This window comes from Centruroides vittatus, unplaced genomic scaffold (assembly GCF_030686945.1).
Source record: "Centruroides vittatus isolate TY-2023 unplaced genomic scaffold, ASM3068694v2 contig_1154, whole genome shotgun sequence".
Classification (NCBI taxonomy): domain Eukaryota; kingdom Metazoa; phylum Arthropoda; class Arachnida; order Scorpiones; family Buthidae; genus Centruroides; species Centruroides vittatus.
Window position 1 is genome coordinate 724,465 of NW_027120741.1, and position 22,730 is coordinate 747,194.

Sequence of the window (22,730 nt, forward strand, 5' to 3'; positions counted from 1 at the left end):
TAGATTGGCTGCTTGCCTGTAATCACCTGTAGGGCTGTGTTTGCAGTCATCCTGTGGTTCTGGAAATAATGAGCAAGGCCTTCCTTTGGGCGGTCATCAGTCGCCTTCTGATGTGCACCTTATTAATGTCTTCTATGAAGACAGCCGAGGCATAGCTGATGATGGGCAAAAAGAAACTCTCATAGATCACATCCAGGGTTTCACTTGTAAGCTCCCAATTGCACTTGGCATGTTTTGCAAGGTCATTGAAAATCATCGCTGTTCTGTCAGTGATGTGCTTAATATGGGGGGCCTATGATAGCTTGTGTGTAATGAAGTACGTCAATCGTTCTAATTTACACATGACTTACGTTAGTTTTGCGATATTGAATTTTATTTTACTCTTTCCGCCCTGTGGACACTAAGAGGGCCTCTTTTTAGCAAGTCTGTTATTGGTTTGTCCAGGCCCACAATGGAACGGCCGGGCGGTGAGGGGCGGGTCGACATATCCGGACAGACCACCCCCGAAAAATCCCTGGGGATTTTTCGACCCGTCCGGATACGATCCGGGATCCCCCAGAGTAGTAGGTTACCACTTTAACCGCTCGACCATCCAGCCGTCCGGTAGAAGCAATCTGCAAAGAAAACGTCTCTTCTTCTAGGGGGCCAGCAACAGTCTGCTTCTAAATTTTAATAACTCCAACCTTTTCCATCTCGCCAGCTACACATGCAACTTCCGTCCAGTTAAAAGGAAAATTCTGCAGAAGTTCGAAGATGATTGGTTAGACCTTTTATCCCTGCCGTGCCCTCGTCCAATAAACATTTGTGACCATTTGTAAACACTTGTGAAATTCTTTGCCTTCTTAACGAAGAAAATGGCCGAAGTTCCAGTAGATCAAAGTGGTGTGGGCCATCTGCAAACGTTAACCAGCTTCGTCAATTCATTCAAAGTGACAACTGAAGTATTTTTGTACATATTGTTCATCACACCCCAAAAAGGAAGACAAATCAATATCCAGAGCAAGGTGATGCCAGAGTAGTCAAATGCCTGACAATCCGGCGAAAAACCGGACGTCTGGCCACTCTAGAAGGACCACTCGAAAAAATTTTTCGACCCAACCGGATTCTTCTCAGGTCTCCCAAAGTTTGATTGCTGTTTGGCCGAGCGTAATAGCTTACCGCTCTGGGAAACTCGGAATCGAATCCCGATGGATCAAAAAACCCCAGACATTTCTTGGAGAATGGTTTTCTTAGGATATGTCGGGCCCATCCCCTCACCTCCCTGTTTGAGCCTTGGCCTAGCCGAACCAACATCGGTCTTGATTAAAAAAGCCCATTTAGTTGCCACAAGATGGAAAGATTAAAAAAATAGGCCGACTGGCTCTCGTAAACAAATCATGAATAGGCCGCAATAGGCCTCGGGCATAGGCCGAATGGCCGAGCGGTTAAAGTGGCAGCCTTCCCCTCTGGGTGACCCCGGAACGTATCCGGACAGGTCGAAAAATCCCCAGAAATTTTTCGGGAGTGGTCTGTCCGGATATGTCGGGCCCCGCCCCTCACCATCCGGCCGTCCCATTGTGGGCCTGGCCGAACCCATAATGGGCCTGCTAAAAAGAGACCCTCTTAGTGCCGAAAGAGTTAAAAAATCTCTCGGGCATCCGGCCGTTGGTAATATTACTTTCAATGGAAACACCTTTATACATAATATTCTAATCTGCTTTAGTAATCCGAATCCTGACGTTTTTAATAGGTCAAAAGCCATTTCCTACTCTTAATAATTCGTCCATTGCATGCTAAGCCAACTAGTAATGTGTGAAATTAAAGGTCTGTTCGATTAGTTAGGGTTGTGCACATTTTTATGTAAATTTGACGTCATTCTTTAGAATTTCTTCTTCTAAAACTAAAGCAATGACGTCAAATTGACGTAAAAATGTAGACTATCCTAACCAATCGAACAAATCCAGTCTTCAATTTCGTTCGTTGCGAGTTTGATACACAATGGACCAATTATGCATAGTAAAAATTTCATAATTTAAAATTGTAATAATATCAAAAATACAGATATTGCAAATGATTTTTTTAAAATGGATTCTTGATATTATTATAATTCTAAAGTATAAAATATTTTACTTTTCCCGCCATTAAACAGAGAGAAAATATTCACGAATAGAATAGAATTAATTCAATTTTATTCATTGTTTATCTCAAAAACCACGTGTCATCATCGTATGAGTGAAATATACAAGTATTAATTTATTATATTCATCAGTTTCAATATTATTTTTAAAGAATTTATTCATATTTATATGATACATTTATAGCATCTCGATTTTTAATTTATTATTTAAAATAATTTTAATTAAACATTTAGTGTATTAATTATCGAATAAAAGCAAATTTCGCCGGAAACATTCTTGATTTTATGATTGAGATGTTTCCCACTAATTGCCGCTACTATATTTAGCAGGAGCATCTCTGAATTTATCCGCAACATCCAGATCGCTCCCGAGCGCATCTCTATTCACATCGCTGATCATCATTCTTCGCAAGATTTGATCCTTGGAATGGCAATGGTTTTAATAAACTCCAAATAATTCTTCTTTTGTAAATTAGTAGATTTAATTCAAAACATTATTTTGCTTTCGAAATTTCATTGATATATTCAAATGAAACTTCAAAAGATTATGGCTGATACTAAAGCAGGAAACTTTACGAGGGTCATGCAAAAGCATGCGGGACGAGCCAAAGAAAGGGTAAGTGCTGTTAATTATACTTAATATTATTTAAAATCGTTAAACATTTACTCTAATAAATAAAAAAAAGAATTATTTTAAGAATTAATTAAAATATGCTGAGTGATGAAAGCTAGTTTGCAGTTGGATATATTACTTAAAATAGAATTGTGAATCATTTCGTATTTTATTACTGCTGCAGAATTACTTAATAAGTAGCAAAAGTGTTATTTTCCAGATTCATGTTTAACAAAGTTGTAAATTCGAGTTTTATAATATATTTGAGCAATGAAGTAAATTTATATGAGTAATGCTAATAAAAAGTATATTTATTATTAGTTAATTAAGATATAATTAATTATTTATATTTATGAACTAAATTTTCATGATTTGTTTACATGAATGACATAATATTTGAATTTGTAAAATTTTATAATAAATTTTTTTAATATTGCATACATTACAAATGTTTCTCTTAAGATGAATTGACTTAAAATATGTTAAGTAGTTTTAACACCAAATTCAAACTAATTAGGTTTCAGATTTAGTACAATTATATTAACTAAAATCAAGCATAGTACTTGATTACACAAAAGTAATTTAAAAATATAAAATGTGCATACTTATAATAAGCAAATAGGGTTGCAACTCTCCTGAACTCACTGGGGACTGAAACTTAGCAGAAAGTTTTTTTAAATTCCTGAATTTTGGTCTATTCCTCCTGTATTTATCCAACAAGATAATCGACTTCTGAGATATATGTATTAAAATGAATTAAAAAAATAGATGGTAGCATTTTATATTGCTGAGAGTAAAAAATTTAAAATCTCCCAAAATCTTTTATTCTTGAAATGAAAATCTCCTACATCAACTCTTTGAGGAGTTGGCAAGCTTATAGACGATGCTATAACAAATTCACTTTGTAGGGATCAGTTATAACTGATCTGTACAAAATGAGTTTGATATAGCATTTGCTTATCATGTAGACTATGTATATTTGTCTTCATTATGCTTGCTTGCAAATTTTTCATCAAATGAATTCTATTTGCTAAGATAATTAATCATTGATATCCTCTTTTGACTGTTAATTTAAAAGATCAAAGCAACCTTTTGAGGAAGTCCTGAAGAAGTCATAGAACTCATTTTAATATTAACGACAAAAAACATTTTATAATTATATTAATCATCAGCTATATGTATTTTTTAAATTAGATGAATAAATCTTATTACAAAATTAAATTATAAATTAATAAATTTGATAATTTTAAATTTATAAAAAAAAACATGATTGATAAATAACATTATTTCAATTAGTGTTTGAATATTACATGCTGTACTTAAATGTTTCACATTTAAATACAGCATGTAATATTAGGCATTACATAGAACCAACATTCAGCAAGAAAACACGAAACAACATGAAAACCAATCATGATGGATAGCAATCATCTGATCCAAGTAACTTTTCTGTTCAAACTATGAAGGTCAATTAGCCTGATGACAACCATTGACCATTCAACACTGATGAAAATGTTTAGTTTTTATTTAGTTTTGTATTTTCTTGCTGAATATTGGTTCTCTGTATAGTGCTTATTTACATATAGCCAGTTGGAGTACTTGAATTTATGATGATAAGAAATATGTCACAATTTATAGGTGTTTTGTAATATATTAGAAAATTACTCAGTTCAGAAAATTTCAAATATTTTATATTCATATGTGAACTTTTAAATTTTATTAAGCAAATATTTTTTAATTACAAAAATCAAACTGGTTATCATTCAAATAATAAAATTCCAAACCTTATTTCTCCAGCATCTGAAGACAGTGGACATTTAATATATTTGAAAAGATTTGCATGTAAGAATAAAACTTTGTTGGGGAATAAGGTGTGGAATTTTATTACTTTTACTTGTTCAAATGCAACTTTTCAAGTTCAAACTTTTTAACAATTTCCATGATATTGATAAAGATATAACTTTACGTAAAGGCTAGACTCGTAAAGTTTGTATTTGAAGATGTAAGTGTTTGTTTAGTAATTAAAATCATCTAGCAGTATAACCAACTAAAGTTCACTAAAACTTTTGTATAGAGTTGATTGTAATAAATTACTGCTGTTTATCTACCTCCTTTTTTCAACCTTGTCGGAAATAACACCCCACTAATTCAGATCTTTGTAAGTTTGGACAATCTTTACTCCCTTTTAGCCCAGATTGTATTTACTGTAATTATTAAATTTTAATTGTCTATGTGAATTCTAAATATTAGTTTGTAATGCATTTGATTTAAAAAAAAAGAGTGAAAACATTATACCTAAATGCATGATTAATTACTAGGATAGACAACAAAGAAAATATTTAAGAGCTTTTTCTTAAAAATGGAAGATTTTTTTTTAGCAATTTTTTTTCTCAAAAAAATATATTTTAACAATAAATTAATAAATACTATAATAACCTAATAAACCAGCAACAATATTTTTTGTTTAAAATATTGTTTATTAGGTTATTAATGCTGGTTTATTAGGTTATTGCAGTGTTTATTAATGTATATTTTAACAATAAAAATAAAAATGCTAGAAAAAGTGAAAGGTAAGTTTTAATAAAATGATGTTTGGAATAATGTTAAACCTGAGGAAGGCTATTCAAAATAGCTGAAAATGTTAGTTCATTTTATTAAAACTTGCTAGAAAAAGTGAAAAAAGGTGTTTATTATTATTATTATTATTATCTAGAAGTTCTAGCTTACAGTGCATAGAACTATATTTTAAGAAATTTTTCAAATGCTTTTTATTTTCTAGAAAGCATTGCTATGAATTTTATTTGTATCAGTTTTATATATTAAATACTACATAGTTTACATTATAAAATATATTGTTATATAGAATTTTGTTTTTATCCTTTGTAAATATAGACCCTACTTAATGAACTATCAATACACCTGTTGCTGAGAAGTGTTTAAAAAACATTTCTCAGCAAAAGAATCTAAATTTTATATTATGATTTCTTTGTTAATCTTATCTAATATTTTAAATTTAAATGTTTGGACATTCTATTGTTAAAATGTTAAATTTTTGAAAAAGCATTTGAAATCAGTTACACCTGAAGATGGCCTATTGTATTAGGCTGAAAACATTTGTAAACATTTAAATTTAAAATGAAAATATTAGATAAATTAACAAATAAATAATAATATAAAATATATTAAATAAACTGAAACAATAATGATATAAATAAAATAAACCCTACTTTTTAAAAAATATCATGGAAATTTTGTTTGCATGCTATAAAAATACATAGAAACAATTTAGTAGAGAAGCAATATCAAGAAGAATAGTGAAAACTATAAGGAGAAAAGAAGAGAAATATAAGAGATTAGGCTAAATGAAGTTAGGAGGAGGAAGGAATGGTAGTGATATGAAACATGCTAGAGAAGTATAGTTGTAGTATGTAATATGAAGATAGATAGATAGAAAAAATAGGAAGAAGTTTAATAGAAGGAAAGCTTTCAATAAGAAACATTAGCTTTCAATGTGATGATGATAAAGGAAAAAAGTAAATTCCACTTTGTTTATTTTCAAATGTTTATGCAATAAGATCACATAGAACTATATTATAGAAAAAAAAAGGATTTACATATTCTCAATTCTAAATCTTTATAAATTCAGAATATCAGATTGTTGTGAATTTTTCTTTACACCTGTTATTCCTATAGAATTTTTTTGTGAATTTTTTTGGTAATCACTTAAAAATGCAATTGGCCTTATATTTTTGCAACATCATTATTTTTATAAATTTTTTTATTCAAAAAATCATTTACATTTTTATTTTTGATTTTGTAAATAGAATAACTAATTCTTTTACATCTACATTTATTGTTGTCATTAGTTTTATGCTTACGTGTGATAAAAATTTATTATTCCAAAAAGTTGGGATGGTCTTATATTTTTGCAATGCACCTTAAATTAAATGATATGTAAAATGCTTCAATTTGATGATCATACTTGAGTTCTCTGTACCTATTCCAATCACTTCCTCAATGCTCTAAATTCTTTTCTTGAAGGATGATTAAGTTGAGAAATGCAAACATCTATGAAGATCACCAACATCAGCATCTACTTTACAAACCCAAATTGCACAAAATTTGTATGATTATATTGTGGCTGTACGCCATATTTTTGTACATATGAATTTTAGATTTAATTAGTTTTAATAATTTTCTCTCCTTCTTAACCCTTCTTTCTAATTTCCTTTGTCCATTGTTCTGGCTTCTGGGAACGCGGGCTTCCCACTCCCCACCCACCAGGGGGTCGTGTGGAACAAAGAGTTCGAGTGGAGGACGAGTAAAATCTGGGTCATCGAAGAGTCACTTTTTCTCCGGCCGGACACGAGGAAGCACGGACGAGAACGGCGAGCTCGTGAGACGGAATTCTACGAGGGCCGAATAGAGAGCCGTGAGGTGAGGATCCGGACCGTAGAGTCAAAGACACTGACAAGAAATTATCCTAAAAGGTATTTTTACAACGTTGACGAACCCAGAGATACGCAGAATAAACCACCAGCCGGAATCGGAGTTCAGCGAGAACAAGGGTACCCCACTATCCTATCAATTCTTCTCACTTCCTACTTTTATACTTTTCTATCCTTTTAGGTTTAAGTTAGTTAAGAATCGCGCGGGTTTTATTGTTACAATCGGACAACAAGAGAAGTTGGACTGAGGGAATCCACAAAGAACTTTTTGTATATATTATTAATCGCGAAATTAAATTTGTTTTAATTGAATTCACGTGTCTGTGTATTCCTATCGCGCTTCACACTTTACATTGGCGTCCGCGACAGGATTCCCTCCTCGTTGATCCAATTCTCTGTATAGCTGTACTGATTATCAGCCATCGTTGTAAGTTATATGGAGGACAAAGGTACTCCCAGTATGAGTTTGGTGGCAGAAAGCCACAGTGAGAACCCCCCACTCGTGGTTACTGGATTCTTAGGGATGATCCCCACTTTCTCAAATTCGCCTAACGACACGGTAAATATAAATCAACTATTTAGAACCATTGATAATGTGGCTAAGTTAGCCCAATGGGGGGACGAGGTTAAGGTGGCTGCGTTGCAAGCTAAACTAAAAGGTGAACCATTAAACACTTTCTTTTGTTTATTGGAGCAATCGCCTGCACCAACGTTTAAGGAAATTGAGCAAGATCTAATTAAATGTTTCCAGAAGCACGAAGGGAAAGGAAGGGGCTTACTCGATCAATTACTAAATTTGAGGCAAGGAGGAAAGGAATTAGTCAGTGAGTATATCATTAGGACTAAAACCATAATGTCTAGGGCTATCCGGAGTAACCCAAATATCGTGACATTCAAAGATGAGATTATCAAGGAGAGGTTCATCAGGGGATTAGACATAAGTATCCGAAGTCACGTATGTCGCAGGGAACCTGCTACCTTAGAGAAAGCTTTCGAATGCGCTGAAAGGGAGGAAGAGCTAGAAAAGGAATGTAGTAATCCTAGAGACCTCAAAACGGTCTGTTATAACTCCCAAAGCGAAGTGGGTGCTGAATGTACTAGTCCTGAAGTAAACCCTGACAAGACTCCAAAAGATGAGGATCGGTTAGCCAATTTAGAAAAAGGGTTGAAAACCCTGTTCGAAATAGTTTCCAAGATGGCCGAAAACTCGACCCAGACTACTAAGTCGCCTAATATTAACAGCAGACTTTGTTTCGTTTGCAATAGCCCAAATCACTTGGCTAGGAAATGCCCCAAAAGAAATAGTCAGGATTTAAACTAGTCCGGGAACCTGATCAGGGTCAGTGTCGTGTTCCCATCCTCATCTTTAAACTGACCGAATTTTCACGTTCGGAGAGGGGACTCCCATTAATATGTGGCAGGGTAGTGGGGGTAGAGATTAAATTCTTAATTGACTCTGGTGCGGAAAGGTCTTTAGTTGATATAGCGCTGACTCAAAACGCGAAATTGGCTAAGTCCTTCCAGGTTGCAAGAAGGGGTGAGATCACCCATATCAGAGGTATCAACGGCACAAGCTCCACATGTAAGGAAGTCCTAAAGGGATCGATAAGCTACAAGGATGAGATAATACCCGCTTCCCTTTGTTGTATGGAATTCCCGGATAGGCTAGAATACCAAGGGATCTTGGGGATGGATGTCATCAACTCAATCCCGTCATTGATAATTGATGGATGTACATTCATCAGTCGTGAAGCTAGAGTATTGAACCATAGTCCTCGCCCATCGATCATGTATTTCGATTGCTTAAGTAGTACTCTGGTTGGCACCGCCATAACTCCAGGAACTACAAAAACGAATGACGAAAATCAGGTGACTCGCGTCCTCGATAAGTATCCCGGTTTGTTTTCGGAGGGGGTCGAAGATTTGAAAGGCACCGATCTTTTTATGCACAGCCCTGAAATAGACACTAACCGGGTAATCAATACCCGTCAATACCGTATTCCGAATTGCTACCTTGCCGAGTTAAAAAAATTGACTGATGCATATCTTAAGGCAGGCATCATAGAGGAAAGCCATTCGGAATGGAATTCCCCCATCCATATTGTGAAGAAAACCTCGGGTGAAATCAGAATGACTTTGGACTTACGTAGGATTAATGACATAACGAAACCACAGGTGTTCCCGCTAAGTAGGGTGGACGAAATACTCACGACCTTCCATGGTAGCAAATACTTTTCCGTAATAGACCTCAAATCCGGTTACTTCCAGATCCCGCTTGACCCCAAGGTTAGGCATATATTTGCATTCACTACCCCTTGGTCCAAATATCAATTAACGCGTATCCCACAAGGGGGGAAGAACAGCGGTCGGTTCTTTCAATATTGTATGTCACGTCTCCTCGCCCCCTTCATCGGAAACAAATGTTATGTATTTCAGGATGATATCATCCTTTTTTCCCCTTCTCTGGAGGAGCATTTAAAACTTCTTGATCAAGTGATAGGGATCTTACATAAGGCAAATCTGAAGCTCCACCCTACCAAAAGCAAATTTTGTGTTAGAGAAATTAAATATTTAGGTCACATCATTAGTAGTGATGGTATATACCCTGACCCAGGCAACGTCGAAGCAATTAAGGAATGTAGAACCCCGCGTAATGTCAAAGAGGTTCGCAGTTTCCTCGGAATGGTCGGTTTTTTCCGCAATTTCATCCCCAATTTTTCCGAGATGGCGCTGCCCATGACTGAACTAACAAAAAAAGGGAAACATTTTGTTTGGGACAGTAATTGTCAGTCCAAGTTTATGAGGTTCAAGGAAGTTTTATCAAACCCCCCCCTTTTGGCACACCCAGATTTCTCTTCTCCATTTGTGCTATATACCGATGCCTCTGATAGTTGGCTAGGTGCCGTTTTGGGACAGCAACGGGATGAAGGCGTGGTCCCACTCGGATATTATAGCAGGAAGTTTAGGGGACCGGAATTGAGGTATTCAACGATCGAGAAGGAGTGCCTTGCGATTATTCTCTCTCTCCGGCACTTCAAATCGATAGTTCTAGGTCACGAAGTTTCTGTATATTCGGATCATAAGCCCTTATCTTACTTGAGGAGTATGAATAATCACAACGACAGATTAATGAGATGGGCCTTAGAATTGACGAATTACGATGTTACGATAGCTCATGTTAGGGGTAAACACAATCCGGTGGCCGACCTTTTGTCACGCCCGATATGTTGCGGAGAGAGACCTAACTTGGTCAACCAGTGTTTAGATGTGCATAGTCCCAGTTTCCACCATAGAGTAGTGGAATCACAAATGGAAGACGATTTTTTAAAAAAAATGAAACTAGGTCTTGCGAAGGCTCAAAGGAACATGCATCAGGGTCTTGCCGGAAAGGGTGTCCAGCCAGAATTCCAGTTGGAAGGAGGTGTGTTGGTCCACATTAAACCGGGAAGATATGGACTATATAACTGGAAGCGGATATGTGTAGGTCAGAAAATGGGTGAAGAGGTTGTTAGAGCGTTCCATGAGTCGGGCCTTGGGGGGCACTTGGGCATAGAGAAGACTTGTAATACCGTTGACAGGCATTACTACATACGGGGTCTACAATCGGTAGTCCGATCGGTAGTGAGGGTGTGTAGGACATGTCAGAGGTTTAATTTACACAAGGGAAAGGAGCCGTTCCAAGAAACAGAGTTAGCTGGCTTCCCTTTTCAGAAGGTAGCTATAGATATAGTCGGCCCACTCATGGTTACTCCCAGCGGAAATCGGTACATTCTATCTATCATTGACGTTTTCACCAGGTATTCTGAAGCAATTCCTATTAAGGACCAGACTGCAAAGAACGTAGCAGACGCCATATTCCAGCATGTGATATGCCGTTACGGTTGCCCCGAAATTATTATCTCAGACCGGGGGGCTAATTTCACTTCTTCCACGTTTCAGGAATTATGTGGCATACTCCGTATCAAACATAAAATCACTACTGCTTACCGTCCGTGTGCGAACTCGGTTTGTGAGCGGTTTAATAAGTCTATATGTAGTATTATAGCTCGGATCTCCAGAGGAAGTAATGGGAAGTGGGATGAGCATCTTGCTCAGGCAGTGTTTGCTTATAATAACGCCACTCATGCATCCACCGGCGAATCCCCTGCCTTCCTTCTCTTCGGTTTTGACCCCAGGTTACCTCAGGTCTTTCCGACGGGCGTGCCGGCCCACCATAATTTGCATGATTATCGGAGGGAGCTGTTAGAAAAATTGAACACTGTTCGTAACTTGGCTTATTCACGGAGCAGGCAAAACAACTTAAAGAATAGGGAGCGGTGCAATATAAAAAGGAAAGGGCGTGGCTTTAGTGTTGGTGAGAGAGTGTGGCTGTTACGCAAGCACCAGGGTAGGAAGTTCGGAAAATTTTCCCCTAAGTATTCGGGTCCTTTCCGTATTACGAGAATTTTAGGTCCAGTAACCGCAGAGTTGGGTGGTAGTGATGGAAAGAAAAATTGTATTGTGCATTTCGATCGTTTGAAACCATATTATTCATATGCTGTATATAAAGGTCGAAACCATTACCGACCCAACAACAATGATTCCCCGGATATGTCTGATGATGATGGAGGTGATGAGATTGCATTACAGTACAGGAGACAGCCGATGATACCTATCAGGCGGCAAGAAGACGATGCATCACCAGAGAATCCCCTTGAATCGGATGACGAGCATCAAGCTGTTCCCGCAAGCGAGGGTCGATACCACCTTCGGAAAAGGAGAGTAGATTACTACAAACTCCATCATGGACTTTGAGCCTTTCCGATGGGGCGTATGTGGCTGTACGCCATATTTTTGTACATATGAATTTTAGATTTAATTAGTTTTAATAATTTTCTCTCCTTCTTAACCCTTCTTTCTAATTTCCTTTGTCCATTGTTCTGGCTTCTGGGAACGCGGGCTTCCCACTCCCCACCCACCAGGGGGTCGTGTGGAACAAAGAGTTCGAGTGGAGGACGAGTAAAATCTGGGTCATCGAAGAGTCACTTTTTCTCCGGCCGGACACGAGGAAGCACGGACGAGAACGGCGAGCTCGTGAGACGGAATTCTACGAGGGCCGAATAGAGAGCCGTGAGGTGAGGATCCGGACCGTAGAGTCAAAGACACTGACAAGAAATTATCCTAAAAGGTATTTTTACAACGTTGACGAACCCAGAGATACGCAGAATAAACCACCAGCCGGAATCGGAGTTCAGCGAGAACAAGGGTACCCCACTATCCTATCAATTCTTCTCACTTCCTACTTTTATACTTTTCTATCCTTTTAGGTTTAAGTTAGTTAAGAATCGCGCGGGTTTTATTGTTACAATCGGACAACAAGAGAAGTTGGACTGAGGGAATCCACAAAGAACTTTTTGTATATATTATTAATCGCGAAATTAAATTTGTTTTAATTGAATTCACGTGTCTGTGTATTCCTATCGCGCTTCACACTTTACAATATGAAATTTGCAAATAAAATGGACATTTTTAATGTCAACCATTTCACTTTTTTTAGCACTTCTGGTATTTCATCTGCTCGAAGATGTCTAGTGTAAGATTTGCCAACTTTAAAGGGGGTTTTGCCATTAATCCCGCGTCAGAACTAGCCCAAGGGATACCGTGTATGTGGGCGGTTGCGAAGGAGACAAATGATAACAAGTGTTTACATGCGAAAAACCATTTATTTGGATGAATTCATGCTTACATCGAGTAGACTATTCCAAATCTCGACGATCTTCCGAAACGTGAGAGTTTGGTTGGTTGATCGTAATCCAGTCCTGGGCGGATGAGAAAGACTGTTGGGCGATGGGGACGATCGGAGATACCCAGAGATGTCTCGAGTGATGGGGACGAGCGGAGATACACAGAGATGTTCTGGGCGATGGCACAATACACACCGTCGGCTTAATCTATAGGAGACCGTTCTTAATTCGGAAGAGACTCCCCCTTTGACCTTGAAGTCCCAGTTTTTATACTTTTTTCTCATGTACTATCCACCTTTCGGATTGGTCCCTCATCCCTTTCCTCGCTTCCCTTTGTTTCCAAGTGCAAAACGAAACCATGTTGGGTTGCGGGAGAGGTCCGGTTCGAGGTGTCTATTTGACACCCTTTGTCGACTATGCTCAGAGATTGCTGATAGAACCACAACACCTGCACTCATAATTTAATCCGTTGTTTATAATTGATGTCATTTTGGAATTCTAACGATCACACGATATTTTTCTACCCCTCCAATTTTTTCCTTTTTCTGAAATTGTTTTCCTAAGTTGAATTTTTTTCTTTGAGTACTTGTGTCAAACTTATACCTATTTATGAGCGTGTGTGTCAGAGTTCTACCTTTGGATTGAACATTAACAGGTCGTTTAACACGTGTTGGCGTTGTCCCGAGACTCGTTGTTTACATTTTGCGTCACATTGTTTTGATCAAGAGTTTTTTCTTTCTCTCTCTCTCATATAATTTATCGTTATTTTTACACCAAAGAATTCTGCATTTTTCGGATCTCGTTTGGGTCCTCACACTAGATATTGTTTTGCATTCTTTGTAAAGACTACTGTAGCCGAATAATAAATAACTGAATCCGGAGAATTGCTTGACATTGATAAAAATTTAATGGCTTCAAAATTATTCCAAATCCTGAATATACAAATATTAACGCTTACAAACTATGATATACAAATTAACTGGAACCAGTCGTTACAATACAACTGACAGGTTCCCAAGCAGTGCCATAACTAGGGGGGTGCCAGTGGTGCTCAGGCACAAGGTGCAGTCCCTGGGGGGTGTATAAATGACCTGGACCAAGTTTTATATCATAGTTTTGGGGAGTAGTTACAGAAGCTCGCACCGGGCACATAAAAGACTAGTTACGACTCTGTTCCCAAGTACTGACAAACAAATGGGCTTACTATAGCTTAGGTTTAACTTAACTAAATTATACTAATATCGGGCCCAAAATTTAGAGTAAGATATAAGAGTCATAGAATTATACAGAATGAAAGGTTCAAAGAGGTGACTGGCAATAATAAAAGAAAAAACCTCGGATCCGTTCCTTAGTAATTGTCTTCTTTATGTACTCATCCTCATGTATCCTCTGTCCTGTTTTCCTCTCTTTCTCCAAAAGTGCCTTCCTTTGTTCCATTCGAATCTCCCTCCGTCCTCTGCCAGCAACCTCTCGACCAAACAGGTGTCACCCCCTTTTGTTTTATAACAGATAATACCACATGGGTCAACTAACTACAGTGTGGTTAGGGAAACAGAAGCTGGAAGTACAGTTTTACCGCAGGAAGATGGTATAAGGAAAATAAAGAAAAGAAAAATAAATAACAAGGCTTAATAAAGCCACACTACACAAAAACAACTGAAAGTAGAGCTGATATGCAAAGGAAAATTCTACATGAGCATGCATATATTATAAAAACTACATGTCTGCCTAGTTTGTTTAATCACCCCCTCCTAGTTCCCAATCTTGAATGTACTTAGAGGAAGTGTTAAAGGAAAAATACAAAGGAGTGAAATAGCCTAACCTCCACCTCTAATAGAAATTATAAAAAAATAACATTGTATTTTTGCTTTCTCAGCTGTTATATATAACAGAGAGAAGGTATGGTGATTGGTCAAGAAATGACCCCCAAGACTTGGGACCTTGCAACATCAAGAAATGCAAAAAAATTCAGGGGTAATTTCTGCGTGTGTTTATGGAGCACAATTTTGTTTATCCTCTTTGAAGCTTAATAACTCCTGTGCTTCTTGTTTAAAATATCTGAAATTTTGCAGGGAGATTTGTTTATTAGGGGGATTGATGCTATTAAATTTTGGTGATTAAAGGTTGAGGGGGTGGGGAGATACACAGCCCTTTATCTCTAGTAGGGTTGGACTTAATAATGATTTCACTTGTTATTAGCATTTACAATATTTTATAAAACTCAGCCCTAGTCTCAAAATTAAGCTTTTTGCCATTTTATAATAGTTTAAAAATACAGTATAAAAATTTTTATTAAAAAATATAACAGATGGCACCACCAAATGTTGTCGGGAAAGTTAAGCAACTCATTGCTGGATTTTTTATAATAGCACAAATGCTGAAAATTTATATAATATATAACATAAAAAAGTTTTTGGTAATTTTGAATTTAATTGGAATATACTGTATATATATTTTTTCAAATATATAACTGTCAAATGTCTGATTTTTGAATGTGTTTCTTTAATAATAGAAGTTTGGTTTTTCAAATATCAGCAATTTAAACTTACATCTGTTCCTTATATGTCCTGAAAATGTTCTGGTATAAACAATTTTTGGCTCTTTGGTGAAGGTTTGATGATTTGCAATTTGGAAGCTGATTTTTAATTGTTTTGTTAATATAAAAATCTGTGATGATTATAAACAAAATTATTTTGATTTGTATTCTGTCAGGAATCAAGTAAACTTTAATAAGATGTGTGTTTTTGACCCTTTCTTGGACAAATTTCAGCTTTTAAACATTTAGAATAGAATATTTAAAAAAATACTTAAAATATAATTATATTTTTGTATTTTTAAAAGTTCCAAACACGAGCTTGTAAGTTGGAGCTAATCCAGGAAGAAATTGAAAGCATTAGTTTATTTATATTGTTTTATGCTTTTTAGAAATCCATTTTAATTATTTTATTTTTAATTGCTAATGTAAAAACTAGCGAAAGGAAAAATATTTATTGAATCTGAAATATTGTAATTTAAATCTAGAAATAAATATTTTCATATTTATTTTTAGATTGTTAAATTTAAAAATCAATAATTATATAAATGTTAATGTTTTAAGTAAATATGAATTTATATTTTGAATATTTTTGTTTTAGAAAACATTTGAATTTACATCATTTAGAAAACATCATAAATTGAATGATAATATCAGTACAGCAGTGTTAACAATAAAAATTATTGTTAGAACTCAGTAATTACATAATACATAGACTCAAATTTTGAATTGGAATTAATTCAAAATTTGAGTCTTTAATTTATATTTATGTATAAAAAGTTATGAGTTTCAGTTAAAATCTATGATGTATCTATTTTGATAACTTAAAATTTGATAAAAAAATATCAAATTTAGAAAAAATATTTTAAAATTAAATATTAAATGATGTAATTAATAAGTTTATAAATTGGTAGTTAGTTGCCTTTTTTTTTAAAAGTTAAATATTGTTTTTCCATTATCTGTTTAAACTAAAAACAAAAAGCTAATTTTTATTAAGATTAAACTATACTAACTATAAAATTAAAATGAATAAATTCCCAATGAGTCCAAATAAAACAATAATAATTTTGGTTGAATTTAAGTTAAAATTCCTAATTATTTTTAAGAATTAAACATTACAAGTAGCCTTGTTGCCATCTGTTAAGAAATTTAAATCTACAACTCTTGCAAAATCTAAATGAAAAAGTTGGCAAAGTCTGAAAAGTCAGTTTAATAAAATGTTAAGTATTGTCTGGTATCATCTTTAGATACAGTCTATATTTAACTTTTAAAGTTAAAATTTATAAAGTTATAATAATTATTTAAAAGTTAAATTATTACTTTAAACTAATATCAAAACTATGAAATTATTTGATAGTTGATTTATCAACATCTTGGCTGTCTTTTGACAAAATATGGTGAAAGCATTTTGTAACTTTGAATAAATTGTCTTGTTTTTTGTTTCTACATAATATGCAGTACATAATATTTTTCAGAACTAACTATTAAAAAGCAGTGATGTACTCCCAAATGTAATATGTCTGATCATCCCATAAGTGAGGATCCTTACGTAATCCATTACGATCTTTACGATGATCCGTCTCGAGTTGGTTCTTATGACTCGAGAATGTCTGTACAATGGTTTGAGGAAAGCTACACCTCCACACTCAGTCCAGTGAATATTTACAGTTTATTTAAGTAATGTTCAAAATAACCACTCAGTCGGTTTAACGAAACACAAAGTTTATATTTATAATACAACTGTACAAAGTACTACAAATTAGAGTTACAATTAAATATGCACAAACACTAGTCCAAACAACAACCGACTATACTCGTACACGTTCGTCGAAAGAAACTCCTTACGACCTCCACAAACAGACTTATACTTAACAGCACCTCCGAGTCAGGAACAAGTTCGTACTAAAACACTGGAGTTTACCTTCCCCAGATTTCCGTAGCATCCAACGAGAGAGTTAGTTAGCACTTCGATAACGACAATCTCTGTCTGATCCGATCCTCCCGATACAAGCCCAGCCGATCCCGATACGAACCACCGTTCCCGCCGAAACTACTTCTTAAATAGTGTCCAACGTTCGAACCCTCCGCCAATCAAATTCGAAAGTTTCCACAACGTCCGGCCAACGGTCACTTGCCGCCAGCCAATCGTCCGTCAATCGTCGATCTAAAACTCAACAGATCTTTCTAACGAATCTTTCTAACGATCGTTTCTAACGGTTTTCCCGTTACGAAAGTTCGTTAACTTAAACCAGGGCGAGAATCGCGCGCCTAGGCGATTCCATACCTTACAATTTACAAAACAAATATTTACAGGATGTACAAGTTTGACAACATTACATACACTATGCAACAAAGGTGTGGTGTCTCATGTCAGCTTGTCTGTTGGGGACTATTAGACTCTGGGGAAAACTCCGGTCGGTTTGTGGAGTTGGCTCAACCGTGTGGTTGTCCGGTCTCTACACTAACCCTTCTCAGAGGAATTCCTAAGAGGAGAACACTCTCTCTACACCTCATGGGCTTCCTAAGTGTCAGAGACTACCACGTATCCGATCTCTTGCCCTTCTCTCCATTCCTCTCGCCCTCTTACAATTTAAAAGAGTTCCATGGCGACAACTTGCGACCAATCGGGTTCTTCTTTCCCCTGGGAGCTTCCAAAGACGTCCGCCCTCCTCCCGACGACGCAGCTTACAGTCGCGTCCGTCCCTTGTTTACGTTTTTCAAGTCGACCAACATGTGGCAAACACATTGACGTGTACCCATAAACGGAGACGCTATCCCTTTGTTCTTCCCGGCCGTTTATAGCCCCGACGCCAGGTGGGACCAATTATCCCGGTCGCGTGACTTTTCGACCTGCTACGCTAAAAGCGGACCTTTACACCATAGATAAATAAATAAATTTTTCGTATCCAAAAGCACAAATTATTGAATTACAATGATAAATATTTTGTTGCTATTTCATTTGAGTTATATTTGGGAAATTACCAATGACCTTGCATTATATTTTGCTTAGAGATAATAATCAAAATTATATAAACTTAAATAACTAATCAATAAGCAACATATTTATTAAAAACAAATAATTTTTATTTAATAAAATTTTTAATAAAAATACTATATTTCTAAGTTTGTAGCAAAAATGTTTGGTAAGTCATTATTTATGTTACAGTCAAAACCCGTTTTTAGTTAAATGCGTTTTAACTAGTTGAAACTAGTTTATACTGGATGTCTTTGTTAAAACCCGTTTTGTCTAGTTAAAACTAGTTTTAACTGAAATTCATTTTTGACTAGCAGTAAATTCTAGTTATAACAAAGACATCCAGTATAAACTAGTTTCAACTAGTTAAAACGCGTTCTAACTAAAAACTGGTTTTGACTGCAACATATAGTGATTCGGGGTAAGATGGTAAGCAGGGGAAGATGCCTACTTTTTGATATTTTCAAACGGTGACGTCAGATATTGTCATGTGTTTGTATGATGAATCGTTGGGCCAATATTGAGTGCGGAAAGCTGTAGTTGGCTACCGTTACCTCATTTTCTACATCCGTGAAGAAGAATAAAAGCAAAATAAGAACAAAGTTTTTGTTGTGAAATGTTTCTAGAATCATTTTAAAACTAAAAGTTAAAATAGAATTTATTAAAAATTGCGGAATTAATGAGTGATGTAGTTAAGGTTCTAAAGTTTCCATTGTGAGCTAACGCCGATCCCGATCGGACATGCTAGAACATGCGACTCCGCCAGGCATCTTACCCCGACAAATGGGAAAGATGCTACATTTTTCTTGGGGTAACATGCCTATTTTTTGTTAATTGAATTCCAATATGCCTATTTTTAATAAATTTTTGTTTTCTCGTTTTATTTCAGGATATGCATAGAAATTATATAAGGACTTCTCAAAAAGGTTTTTGGACTGAAAAGTCTAAAATGCCTAAAATGCCAGACAGTAAAAAAGTCGTCATTGCAAACACAATAAACAATTATTTTTCATATACTCCAAACTTTTATTTGAAAAACATGCACAAGAATATGATATTTTTGTTAGAGGCCTCCAAAACCCAAATTATCGCTATAATTTTCTTCATAAGCAAAATGTTAGGCATCTTTCCCCGAATCACTATACATAACTTTATTTATTTCCCCCAACATATTTATGTAGCTAAAATTAGTTTTAACTAAAATCAAAACATGTACAGTAGTAAATTAACTAGACAAAACCCATTTTATCTAGTTAAAACTAGAATTTACTGCTAGTCAAAAATGAATTTGAGTTAAAACTAGTTTTAACTAGACAAAACGGGTTTTAACAAAGACATCCAGTATAAACTAGTTTCAAGTAGTTAAAACGTGTTCTAACTAGAAATGGGTTTTGATAGTAACATTTATAAACTTATAAATCTGGAATTTGAAGGGATCAAAAAATAGCCAGTTTAAGTTATGGAGTGTTCCACATAGGTATATGCAGTAATTGTTAATAATAAAGGTGTTTTTATTTTTCAATGTAATTTCATTGTGCTAATTTAAATGTTTAATGTATAGCATTAATGAAACATAACATTTCTAGTAAAAATGAGTCACAGGAATTAATAATTATTCAGGCCAATATCAGAGTATTTATAGATAATTTGAGAAAAACATGTAGTTCTTGTTTTCAATACTGTATTTTTGCTAACAAGTTTTGACTTTTTTACAAAACCTGTTTTTGTAACAGTTATCTTTTTTGGGTTGCAATTTGAAAAAATTACATACCCATAAATGCCCACTGTCATCTGTCTTTTCTTAATCTTGAGAATGGATTTAGATAGATGAAAGATGAGACCAGATATGGAAACCTTAGGGGCAGGAGGCTCCAATTGACTATATAGAAACTTTTTATGCAAACAAAGTCATGTTTCAATTTAAAAATTTTCCCCTGAAAGATGCTAGATAGATGACCAACAGGACTCTATTGGAAAAGTATGATGTACAGAGACACTACAGTACTAATTTGAGGTGGAGAGCATATACTTTAAATTAAATAAATTAAAAATATGATTATAAATTGCAGCCTGGCATTGTGACAATGTCACAATAAAATAATTGCTTGTTGGAACTTACCTTTCAGTTCAAGAACAGTTTTTTAGTATTTACAATACTTTAGCCTATATGTTCTCCTTTTGCTATTGTTCTACCTTGAGATTTTTGCTTTATCATTTGACAGAGGAAGATGAATGCATTAATGAAATTAATATATCATAAACTGTTTGATGGGAAACAATTTATTTATATAACAGTTTTCACTAAATTTCAATAGTGGAAATTCACCAGATCTTGCAGAAATAAACTGGCAACTCTGCTCATGAAAAAAGGGTGCATCATCTCATAAAGTGGTTTTTAATACATCTGGCTAAGCAAGCCAATGATGAATCTGTTTCATTTTGAAATGGACTATTATTTGCTTGCTTAAAACTGTATTAACCCAGCACTATTTGTGGTTAGATTTGTAACACTGTTACTTCAGGGTGAGTGTCATGCTCACCCTACATTTTTTCATATTCTCAATGATTTGTCTTGAGAAATTTTACTTAGATCAGGAAGTTTTCTTATGAATAATACATATAGTTTAATGTTTATCTTACTTTACTTCAGTTAGAATACATCAAAAGAAATTTTGATATAGAAACAGAAAATTTATATCTGATCAGATTGATGAAAACAGAAATACAATATCTGAAATTATTGTTGAACTTAATTATAATTTTTATTCAAGTTCTGAATCTGTTTAGTCTGGATTTTTAAAATGACATTGTTTGGAGATTGTTATGGAGTGTTTGCAGATCAGTTCAGTAGGCTACATGTTATGCTCTTGGATGCTGTTTTCCTATTCTTTTTTGGTCAATATGCACACTTTTCTCTTGATACTGATGTTGCCTGTGGAGGATCTGGTTTCTTTTTCAACACTTCCAAGATTTTCATATGGAGATCCTCACTCTCATTGTCTGAGAAAGTAGCCTACATTTTCTTTTTCAAACTCCTCATCAAGTCATTTCAGAAACATTTTATCATGTTTTATGATAGTATGTATGCAATATCACTTTACAATTAGAATCATACCACTTCAAATGTGGAAAAAAAGGGATTTCTTGTAGGTGAGCACTGTGCTAACTTGTCCAATATGACTGAAACAAAGGCTGCACCAAAAGCGTTAGCAATGACTATTATTTCCAGTTTTGGTATCCTGTAGAAGGGGATACTTGGGAAGGAAGGTATACTAGAGATTGGCCACAAAACTTCCAAGAAGCCCAAGTTACAAGCATTTGAAAATAAAAGGTTAGCACAGCACTCACCCTCAAGTAATGGCAGGTTAAGGCTGCTTTACCAGGAAACATGCTGAAAGGATTTATGGAATTTAAATCTACACACAGTTGAATTGCACATGCTGAATTTGACTTAAGGAGGGATAATTTTGAAATATATATTTATTTTTTAACTCCAAAGTGACTCCAAATTTTCATTATTTTATATAGGATGTTTTGCTGGAACCAACAATTCAACTTAGAGGAATTTGAGGAAAAGAGAGGGGTTCAAGATTATAAGTTTTACTATATTAGAAATAATTGTCCATTAATCTATACAAATATTATCTTCTATATATACAAAAAGTTTATTTTATAGATTTACATGTAATAATCTTTTTTAATATTAAGCAAATGTTTTTATTTATAAGTTTTTTTTTTTTATAGAAGTTAAAATTTATTACTGGATTAAATGTATTTCAGAGCTGCTCAGCTCAGTCTTCACATCTGAATACAAAAATATATGAATTTAAAATCCATGGAATGTTAAAAGGTAATATTGTTCATTTGTGGAAGAGAAGCTCTAAAAATGATTTAATTTAGTAATAAATTTTTGACTTTTATAAAAAGAAAATAAGCAAATGTTTTTCTTCTTAATTTAAAGAATAGAAAGTCAAATTTATCCAAAGAAATGTTAATATTAACTTTTTCTTTTTATAGGAAATAGCAGTAAATTGTTTTTAGAATTTACTTACTACTATTAAATAATTTTAGATTTTTAAAGTATTTTATATTGTTCAAATGTTTCAATATTTTAAAAAATTGACTTTTTTTTTTCTCTAAAATTACACTTACCCTGATTAAACATGACATTTTATTATAAATTTTAAGTCAAGTCAAGAATTCAGAACTTTCTATTATATCAAAAAATTTAAGGAATAATAATAATTTTTAAATTATAAGTTAAATGTTTAAATTAAAAGTATAAATGCTAAATATAATTATGAATCAAATAAATTAAAGTGT

General features: G+C 34.6%; 1 protein-coding gene across 2 annotated transcripts in view; it reads left to right on the forward strand.

Annotated features, from left to right (window-relative positions):
- The first annotated feature begins 2,454 nt into the window (after window positions 1–2,454).
- Window positions 2,455–22,730, forward strand: part of LOC136979286 (myc box-dependent-interacting protein 1-like) — a 74,172-nt gene continuing 53,896 nt past the window's right edge. For both annotated transcript variants that reach the window (XM_067275231.1, XM_067275239.1), the window contains exon 1: window positions 2,455–2,732. In XM_067275231.1, coding sequence (XP_067131332.1) covers window positions 2,646–2,732 — 87 coding nt within the window. In that variant the 5' untranslated portion in view covers window positions 2,455–2,645. The remainder of the gene's footprint in view (window positions 2,733–22,730) is intronic.